The following is an 11059-nucleotide window of genomic DNA, read 5'->3' on the forward strand; positions in this document are numbered from 1 at the left end:
TGCTTTAAAAGATATGGTGGTGGAAGAGTCCTCTTAGGAGATGAACTCTTGCTAGTTCTATCTTTTAAGAAAATTGGTGTCTACAATAAGTTTTGGAAGATGTCTTAATCATTTAATAAATTCCGAATCGTATAATTCTTAGTTCTTAAAATCTTGATTAGGTTTAGTGTTTAGACTGCACATAGTCTGAGAAAGATGTCGTGTTTTTTGTGAGTCTTCTCATATACGTTAGACAAATCAGACAATTTCCTACCAATATTATAACATTCACACTATATCAAAATTAATTTTCTCAATACTTTAGATGAACCATTTTTTCAAATCATTTTCTCAATAAAATTATTAAATATTAATAAAATTACAAAAAATAATTATTTTAAATTTTATTCAAATATAATTTCATAATTAGTATATATTAATTAAATATTAAGATAAAGTACACGAATGATCTTTTGATTATAAGATGTTGCTTTGTTGAATTCTCGAACTATTAAAAATTACAAAATGGCCCCTTAACTTAAGGGCAATGTTTTGTTGAGTCCCTTAACTATTAAAGGTTGCAAATGGTCATCTAACTATTTATATGTTCTAAACTTATCATTTTTTGTTAAAAAATTGATAGTTGGTTGAGTAAACGTTAACATGTTGATTGAGATATGATAAAATCTAATCTCAAAATTGGTTGAGTTGTATTTATGGACCGACCGTCTATTTGTTTACATTTTGCCATCGAGTTAGTGCTTGAAGCATTGTATCTTCGAACCAGTGCTTGAAAGCATTGACGATGCCAATAGATATCATTAACATAAGATTTTATCATATCTTACCATATTAACGTCTAGTTCGGACAATCATCAAATTTTTAATAAAAAAGGACAAGTTTGGAGCATATGAATAGTTAGATGACCATTTTGTAACTTTTAATAGTTGGGGGACTCAACAAAATATCATCCTATAATCAAGTGATCATTTTATAACTTTTAATGGTAAGAGACTCAACAAAGTAACACCCTATAGTTAAGGGATGATTTGTGTACTTTAACCTAAATATTACAAATTCATTTTTATTTAAGATAATAGTTTTATGACTTGTAATTTTTTTATTAAGTTAATATGATTATAAGGTAGTATATGTTCTAAATACTTTCAATCATTTGACATTAAATGCTCAATCACTTTGCTGCAGTCGTTGGTGATCAAACTCGTAATCTCTAGGAACATCAATAATTCTTTTAATTACTTAGGTAAGTTGATTCACGTGTAAATTTATCAGTTTGGAATGGTTTTTGCTTTTATAAAGCACTTTTTAACCAAAAGTTCCAAATATGATGATAATTGCTTGATAAATAGTTCATCTATATACAAATTGAGATTCTAGATTTTCGTAAGTTATGTTTTGATATTTTCTTCGGCTTTATACTTTTTCCCTTTAATTATATTTTATATTGGTTTGATCCCATCATTTTCATCTATTACCAGTATTTTAATTTTTGGATAAACAATAAAGCTTAATAAAATAAAATAAAAAGATGTTTATTAGAAGATAGTAATAAAATAATAACAAATAATTTAGTGAGTGTGAGAGAGGATGGGGAATGATGAAGAATAACTAATTTGGAAAGAGAATGGGTGATTTAAAAGAAGAAAAATTAATAAAAGTTTTAATTATAAAAAAATAATTTTATTGATTTATTTTAAATTAAATTGATAAATTTTAGTAAGTGGCTAATTAATCAAGGGGAACAAGCAACTATCAATGTCAACACAAATATCAACCAAATCATACCAAATACACAACAATACAATAACTTAAATTATAAACAAATTAAGTCCTTCCTTGAATCATTCTCCACTCAAAACAAACATTTGTATCAATATCACCAAATCTCAAATTATAAAACAGTTTTTAGATCAACATTATTTCTTGAACACAAATTATCTATGACACTGTTGTTGCTTCTTCTTTTTTTAATTAAGAGCCCAACATACAATTGTCAAATCCTTACCTTACATGGTGCCTTGTTCTCCTTGATTTCTTGTGATCTGTCGCATTGTTAACCTTAAAATGCCGAGATTTGGGTGGAATCTTCTTGTGGTTTTGACGCAAATCCACGACCAGGTCAACAAAAGCACTCAAGATGAACTTGTGAGACTTCTTGTCATTCAAGTTCAAGTAACAAAACACAAGCTCTTCCATGAAATCCCAATCGATCTCCGAATGATGATTCATCCTGGCTTCCACCATTTCTTGCATGGATCGTCGGAAATCATCGTATGGGTTATGAGAATATGTTACCACCGCAATGCACTCGTTCCGGATATTGCTCAGCGACTCAACAGCGACGCCATCGCCGCCAGTGCTGTTGGAATCGTTGGAAACAACGGTATTGTTGATTGAAGCTGATGAAGTAGAAGTCGAACCCAAGTTCTCCGAAATCGACATGGTGGAGTTGGTGCCGCTGCTCCGAGCGTCGTCGACGAGCGAACTCGACAACCCCGTCGACACGAAGAATCTGTTGGAACCGCAGAGGTACGAGGGAGGATCCATAAACCCCGGAGAATCAAGAAAAAACCTTCCAGAGGTTTTAACCAGATGATCATCTTCTGACCCAACAGTGCATCTCCTTTCATTAATCTCATCATCATCTCCGATATACAACGACTTGAAATTTTCGAAGAGAAACCGATCAACATCCGCAAGAGTGGCCGCTTCGTCATTATTATCGTTGCTGGTTCCTTTACGACCGTGATTTCCAGCAGGATTGACTGCAAAAGACAAGGTTTTGGGGTGTCTACATCGTTTGAGGATCCATTTCTTGGAAGAAGAGACTGATTTTGAGGAGAAATGGATATTTGGGGAGGTACTTCTGACTTTGGAGAGGTAATCCTTGAGAGATTTTTGAAGCTTCTTCGACATTTCCTCTTCCTCTGTTCATGCTATTCGGTTTATCCAAGTATAAAAAGCCAGCCCATATGCAGGGATATTCACCTGGTTCATTATAATAATATTCTTAGAAGCTAACTCTTTGAAACATTACCTTGTCAGGCACTTCATGGGAATTTGGAAAATAAGGTAGGCTATTAAATAATGAAAGATTTACCCAAGGTAAATATGAACAGCGTTTTACCGGGTGGTTGTGATTTAGAAGATTTATGTGGAAAGTACAAAATCACTAATCCGGGGATATCTCAAGATTTAATACTTCACTTCCATTTGGAAACCAACAGAATCAATTAAAAGTTGGCATTTATTTAGGGGGTTTCCTGATGGTTACTTTTTTTTTACCATTGAATTTAGCATTAAATTTTACAGTTTCATTTCTTTAACGGGTGCTCTAGCGGATTAAGAATTATTAATTTATAATATTTTTTATTCTAATATATTATTTTATCAAGTTTTAAGAATAATTTATTATTTTTTCGATTAATTTAATACTGCTGTTGGAAAATGATACGGGAGTAAAATAAGATACGGCGAGGATGTGAAGATAATATAGTACTTTTATTTAGCTTGTAGAGATATAGACGGTATTATCTTAGAAACTTAATTTAAACATGAAACAACTTAGATTATAATTATATTAAAAATCATAATTTTTGGGTATTAATAAAATAGCACCACCTAATTATCTTTTAAACACATAAATTTTAAAATTTGAACTTCAACTAATTTTTAATTTTAAAATAAAAGATAAAATAATCTTTTTAACCCTTAAGTAATAATAAATACTTTTCATCCTATTTTTGTTGCATTTTTAATCCTCAAATAATTACTTTTTTCTCTCAAATTAGTCAATTAATCGGAGGTTCCATTAAGTCATGACATGGCCTCCTGACGATTTTCATTCCATTTGAATACGGTGGCATCCCCATCGACCATTTGCAAACCCTTGCCGTTTTTCGGTTGTAAAAGCTATATTATTCGTAATATCCTTGCCTTTTTCTGGTTATAAACGCTATAATATTATTCGTAATATCCTTGCCTTTTTATGGTTTGTGAACGCTATAACATCATTTATAATAATAAGAATATTATCCTTATTATTTTTTATGTACATGTTAATATAATTAATTAAATAATATTTTGTTATAGAAACAACTAATTTTATTTAAAATAGGAAAATATCAAATTACAATAAATATAGATACAAACAAATCTGATCGCATTGGCAAACGAATCACAAAATGGTATAAGCTATTGAAAGATCATCGATAAACCGTAAATCAGACTTGAGCAATGTGAAAAGCTATCCACGAATGCAAATCCGGTATCCAAATCCAATCCGAAGGTCCAAAGCAGGAAGATCAACAAGATATTAATAAGTGACATCTTGATAAGTCGTGGAGATGTAAAATCAACTCTTAAGAAAAATATAAATAAAAAAGGCTAAAGAATCACAACTTGCCAAAAACCATAATAAAATGTGTCATAAAGGTAGAAGAAAACGTGCAATACATACAAACTTATTGAAAATAAAAAATCAAAAGAAAATAAAGATACAATATAAAAAAGAAAAAGACAATAAAGAATACCGACGGTCAGCAACCAACATTAAAATTAGTGCCCAGGTAATTAACAAAGACAAAAAAAAAAGAGATGAACGCCACACCAATTAATTAAATAATATTATCTCTAAATAATTCATTTTGTTCAAATTAATCTATTTGTTACATATTCTAAAGTAGATAACTAGTTGTTGATAATGTAAATTTATAAAAATATTTGTATTCTATTTTAGTTTAATATTGTAATGGTGTTACACGTATATAAACACTTTCTTTTTTATCTAGACTCATCCATTCTACTTGAAAACTAAAGTCAAAATCATAAACTTAATTCCAACCCATAAACCAAATGCAACCTAACTGCAATTGGTCCAACCCAAGACTCAGTCTTAAACCATTAACCCAAAACCACCACCAAATCCAAATAAATATATCAACCTTAAATATGAATTTGACCCAAGAGTTTGTTTAACAGAAAACAGATTTCAAAAAAGATTTTTTTTAAAAATAATTATATTTTTTGAAAAATAATTTTTGTAAATCATTTTACGTGTTTGGATGAAGCTATTTAAATAATTTTCTTGATTAATATTTTTTAGAAATTTTTTGTTTTAAATATTGAATCCAATAAGTAATATTAAATGTTAAAAAATTAATATTATTTATGTCAATATTATTTAATATATATATTATTTATGTCAATATTATTATTAAAATGTTGCTTTTATAATTTTATAAATAAAATATTAAGAATGTTATATTTTATTAAAATAAAAATATTATAAATTATATTAATTATTTATTAAAATAATAATATTATTATAATACAATTAAATTATATTTTTATAATTTTAAAAATATTATATTATATTATTAAAATTATTAATAAATAATCCATCCCTCCTACTTAAATTGTTCCTTATTGACTTTTTTGTCAAATTTTTTAATTTTAACTCATTATTAGTTAAACTTTATTATTGATAAAAGTATAGAAAATATATTTTAAATTTTTTTAATCAAATAGTTTTTGAAATATATATTTAATAAAATTTAAAATATTTAAAATAACCATGGTCCAAGTTTAAACATTTTGACTTTTAAAAAGTCAATAAGAGACCTTTTTAATAGGACAGAAGTAGTATATGTTAATAATTAACATTTTTATTAATTATTAATATTAAATACATAAAATAGTATTGTTTTCAGTGTTTATGCTTTGATGTGAAAAGTTCAGAAAATGACTTACGGAAAATCAGATATAAGTCATTTTCAAAAAAATGCAAGGGAAATTATGTTAACTAAGAAAATGAATTACATTGACCATATATTTTTCGTCAACTAAACATTAAAAAATGAGTAAAACATTTTTTGAAAAATCAATTATAGAGAATCAACATACCCTAAATCTAATTTGAATCTTTTTTCACTTAATAGAGTCTCTCCTAGTAGGACTCAATCATCAAGAGCAAACCTTAACCATTTGTATCCTCAACTACTGGACCTTATCCCTCATTCTTAAACAAGTTATACCTCTAAATCCAATAAAACCCAACGATTTCAGCTCTTAATCGATTGGATTCTCTCTTGTTTAACCTCAGCTCCCTACATGAAATCTTTTTAAAAAAATTGACAAAAAATAAAGACATAAAACCCTAATAAAATTATTTACGAAGAAACTTCAACCCAAAATCTTAAATCCTAAACAAAGGTCATGTATTAGAGAAGTAACATAAGGCGCAAATTATAATATGAACTCATACATTCATTCGGGGGTTTTTAGAGAATGTCACGACTAATTATAAATTCATATAGTGAGGATTTTCGTGATGGTGAATAGACAAACATATTATGAAAGTATCATAATTTGACGACCGAAAGGGATATTTTTATACAATTTCTTTAAATATATTCAAACTTGTTTTTTATGGCGAGTGGACAACATATCCCAAAAGCATCACAAATGGATCTCTAAGAACGATAATTGAATAATATAATTGAAATTTTAAAATGGAGTGATCAAAATACAAATATAAACATAGGAGAGGGATAGCTAGGCAAGGACTAAAGAGCCGGATTTAATATTTGGACTGCCTAAGCTATGTATTATTTGCAAAGAAATCGATGCACAATTAATTTAATCGTTAACAATCACCTTCTCATTATTAAAATTAATTTTTAAAAAATAATGTTAATTCTACCTAATAAACTTACGGATTAAGTCAATAATGTTAATTCTTGCACCAAATGACACTCTCACGACTTCACTGTGCCTTATTTTGCATTTCTAACCCTTTAAGATGTGACCTTAAACTATTGCAAAAGGACGCCTTAGTGCTGCTGAGACATTTGAGTTCCTTATTAACATGTGGTTGCTCCATTTATTTGTTTATATACCATTAACTATATCTACCAGAAGAATATGGTCTTTGGCAAACATTTATTTGACCATAAATAGCGGATTGATAATCAAATCATCCATTTTTAGTGTTTGGTAAACACCTATTTGAAAGAGTTTATTGTGCAAAATAAACTGAAAATAAAAACGCCGGAAAATCTAAAGTTTTGAATAATTGATTGCAAAATAAGATGTTAAATGACATATTTTACCTTATTTTCCCCCATAATTACATCTTTAACATAAAATCTAATATAATGAAAATAGTATTCGTCCTAATATATTTAAGCTAGAATTTTATTTTATTATTATATTTATTAGTGTAGATTCTCAAATATATTTTTGTTAAGAAAATATAGTAAAACATGAAAGTAAAAAAAATTATGTAGTGTTGATATTTTATACAAAGTTAATAGTCTGTATCAATCTCACAAGGTTAATATTTGTAAATATTAAATTTAAAAAATATGTTTAAAATTTTAAAAAATATTCACTAATTTTCTTAAGGAATTTTTAATTCATTGTCAAAAGCATTTTATCCAAATAATTTCACCTCAATAAAGACTAAAGTATGTTAAAACATATATGTACTTAACAACTAAATGTATCATACCCTTAATTGTCATTTTACCCATATCAGCTAATAACTAAAATTTACCAAACATTTCTATATAAACAATTAATCAAATTAGTTTATCAAATCAGTTAATCAAACCAGCTACTGAAATAAGCTATCAACTATCAGTTTATTTGTCAAACACCCTCTAAATCTCCGAAAGTTAGATGAAGTTTATTCCTAAAATATTGGGGGAAACTATTTCAGCTGTATGAAAAGTACTTCAAACCAGCTATTATAAAACTGATCATATACTAATCAGCATCATTAAAATAATTTTCCTATACACAAACACTGCTGAAAGTTTGTAGTGTTCGTTATTTAAAGATTAAATGAGCAGCTATACCTGTTATAACAATGTTCTTATTCATTATAAAAAATTGTTAGTTGATTTATAATGTTCAGTTTCCCAACCACCCCAACTTATTATTATTAATATTCTCCCAAAAGCATCCCTGCGACTGGTAGCTACAGAAAACTAATGGGATAATGTACATTTGAATATTAAAAATTATTTTGTTAATCATTTATACCATGACAGAGCCAAGTGGAATATGGGAGGGCCCTGCCCTCACTTGTTTTGTTTAAGGAGTATTAGTAAAATTAAACTTTGGACTCTTCAATTTATCTAGTTTAAATATTTTTAGGTCCTTGTACAATTTGTTACCTCAAGATTCAATCCAAATTTAGTTGATTGTTTATAATATATTGCCACTTTCCAATATCACTGTATCACTTAAATCTAAAGAAAACAAAATTTAAAAAATAATGCTATACAGGGTTCCTTTTGCCAGACTAAAAGGCTCAGGCAAGTAGGTTTGCTTCAACGTATGCAACACTAAAAGGCTCAGGCAAGTGAAATGTGATCAATCATCTTTAGCTTCGTATGATCAAAGAGAGAAGGTGATGAACTCTGTAATACTCCAAAACTCGGGTTAGTAGTTTAGGTCAACCCAAGATCTTTAAGTCGAGCCAATTAGACCTCCAAAGATAGTTGGACAAGTTATATAGGTATTGGGCTTAAGTAAGCCCCAAAAGTATAAGAGAAGAGATGGTTTTAAAAGTGAGTTAATAAGAGAGAGATCAAAAGTGTAGTTTATCCATAACCGGTTTTAAGAGTTAAAAACCCCCTCATTTAGCTAGATTTCACGGAAACATTCCACCAAAAATATCTCCATCTTTTCCTTTCTTCCTTCTCAAGAGAAAACAAAAAGATAAAAGTTTCTTGAATTCCAAACCTAGTTTAAAGAAATCAAGGTAAGAACCTTAATCTTCTTCCCTCAAGCTCCTTTTTAAACCCTAAATCTGAGGTTTTGGTTAATTTTTTAGAAAATGGGTTTTTGGAGAGGTTTATAGAATTTAAGAATCTAAGTTAGTTGAGAGGATTTGAGTTGTATAGAATGTTTTTATTATAGTTTCCAAGTCAAAAACAAGTTAGTAACTTTTAGATTTGTTTATGATTAGCTAAAGAAGTGGAAGACAATATCAAAGCTAGAAACAAAGGAATGATGATTCCTAGTAGAATTGAGAGAGGTTATAGCTTCCAAAGAATTTAGATAACACACTCACAACTCCCTCGTACCTTTTAGTGGGTCATTATAAATGCAAATAGCTAATGTTTGAGTATTGAAGCATGTTGAGTTCATTTTCATTGCAAATTATATGTTTTAGGATTATTATATGTTTTAGAGTCTTATTTATGTCCCTTAATATCACATAAGACTTAATAATAAATGAAAAACCTCAAGGTAGGAAATTAAGGACCTTAAGATGATTTTTAGAGTGTTTTGGAGAGTTTTTGGGGTTAAAAAGTGAATTTTGTAGTATAAGTTTTGAAACCCTTGGGCTGGTTTCAAAACCCTTGTCCATAATGACATTCTGCAGCAGAGGTTTTAAAACCCCCTCAGAGGTTTCAAACCCCTACCCAAAATGTCAAAAATGGCCCAAAACGTTGCTCGGGGGACCTTAGACCCATAGTATGACCATAAATGGGTTCGAATACGCGTAAAACACTAGAATAACTGTTGTAGATATAGGGTTATTGATACCTTGGGTAGGGTATTGATACTGATGAGTGGGTATCGATACTGTAAGGCCAATATCGATACCAAGGGTAAAGTCTGAGCTTAACCAAGGGTAAAGTCTGAGCTTAAAGCAAGATGAAGTGTAGAGGTAAGTGAAGGTATCGATACTGTAAGGCTAAAATCGATACTAAGGTTTAGTTTGGGCTTTAGTCCAAGAGAGTTTTAAGAAGAGATGAGGTTTTCCTAAAAGCTTTTAATTAATCTCAAATAAGAATACAAGTGGAACCAATAATAATGCTTAATGCAAACGTAGGAACATAAATGATTAGGACGAAATAAAACTAGCCTTATTTGATGCTCGAGAAACGATTTGGACACTCGAGTTCCTTTAGATGCTAGTGGAGTCGAAAGTATAGATTCAATAGGGCACAATGCCCTTAAAATCGACTAACTAAGGCCGAAGCCTGACACTCACAATGGGTGGGTTAGTTAGGGTATGGTGTCTGATGCAGAAATTCCGAGGGCCATATCCTCAGTAGACTAGAGGAGTGTGTGAGCTCCGAGATGCATAAATCCCTCAACCACACCATGATGTCTACCATTAGTGTAGAGAGTGAATATAACGAGGATATTCACTAATGATTGAGCAACTTGATGTGTTTCAGTGATGCACTGTTAGTATGTTTTAGTTGTTAGTGTGACGTTGAGCTAGTTAGCTCAACCTTCGGATGTTTCCATTGGCAGGTTAGTAGATCCATCAGTCGAGGAGTTTTAGAGAGACCGAGGTCCAGATCCAGTGCAGAGCAAAGTATGTCCGAAGTTCTTGAAGTGCATGTATATTCATAAACTCAGTTGTAAAGTCAGTTTAAGAGTAAGTTTGTAATATTTTAATTGTTAAAATGTTCTATTTGGAGAGCTCACCAGTGTAAAAGTTTCAATTATGTTTTATGTAAGATTTTTTATTTCAAAACGGTTGATTTTTATTATTACAATAGTTGTTCTAAAGTCCGTGAAAGTGAGAAAAAGTTTGGTCAGCCACTCCAGTGATTTCATGTGGCATCTGGATCAGTCGACTATTTGTCGTACTGGTTTAGGGTGTTACAAATCTAGGATTTAATCCACATAGGTAAACAGATTCGATTTGCAGTCCCTTTTCCTATCTCAAAACTCGACAGAAAGATCAAATGAAGAAAAAAATGCCAAACAAGAAGTTGAGGGAGAAAAGCTGATGTTTTCATTAATTAATATGACCAAACATTGAAAACATAGTGAATCTTTACATTAATAGATTGATCATATCAAAGTAATATATATATTCTTTTTCTTGGCTCAACAAATGGATCAACCTATAAATCCGGTGTTATCAAAAACCCTTGAGGGAACAGCAAACCGAGCTGAAAAAGACCTGGAGAAATCAGAATCAGCTGAGATCAAGCCCTGATCAAAATTCTGTGCGTATGTATGAGGATCATAAGATACATTAAGCACCCCATTAGTACTCCTGGATGAACAAATAAA

At 29.9% G+C, this 11059-nt stretch overlaps 1 protein-coding gene across 1 annotated transcript; it reads right to left on the bottom strand.

Moving 5' to 3' along the window:
• Positions 1 to 1976: 1976 nt before the first annotated feature.
• LOC120131728 (transcription repressor OFP14-like) lies at positions 1977 to 2938 on the bottom strand. The gene has a single exon (XM_039148656.1). The coding sequence runs from the start codon at positions 2915 to 2917 to the stop codon at positions 2003 to 2005; it is 915 nt and encodes a 304-aa protein (XP_039004587.1). The 5' UTR covers positions 2918 to 2938; the 3' UTR covers positions 1977 to 2002.
• Positions 2939 to 11059: the final 8121 nt, after the last annotated feature.

This window comes from Hibiscus syriacus, unplaced genomic scaffold, assembly GCF_006381635.1.
Source record: "Hibiscus syriacus cultivar Baekdansim isolate YM2019G1 unplaced genomic scaffold, ASM638163v2 tig00110556_pilon, whole genome shotgun sequence".
Taxonomy (NCBI): domain Eukaryota; kingdom Viridiplantae; phylum Streptophyta; class Magnoliopsida; order Malvales; family Malvaceae; genus Hibiscus; species Hibiscus syriacus.

What these genes read in the sequence shown, in the direction of transcription:
- LOC120131728 (XM_039148656.1), bottom strand. Translation starts at nt 2,917, where the DNA reads ATGTCGAAGAAGCTTCAAAAATCTCTCAAGGATTACCTCTCCAAAGTC.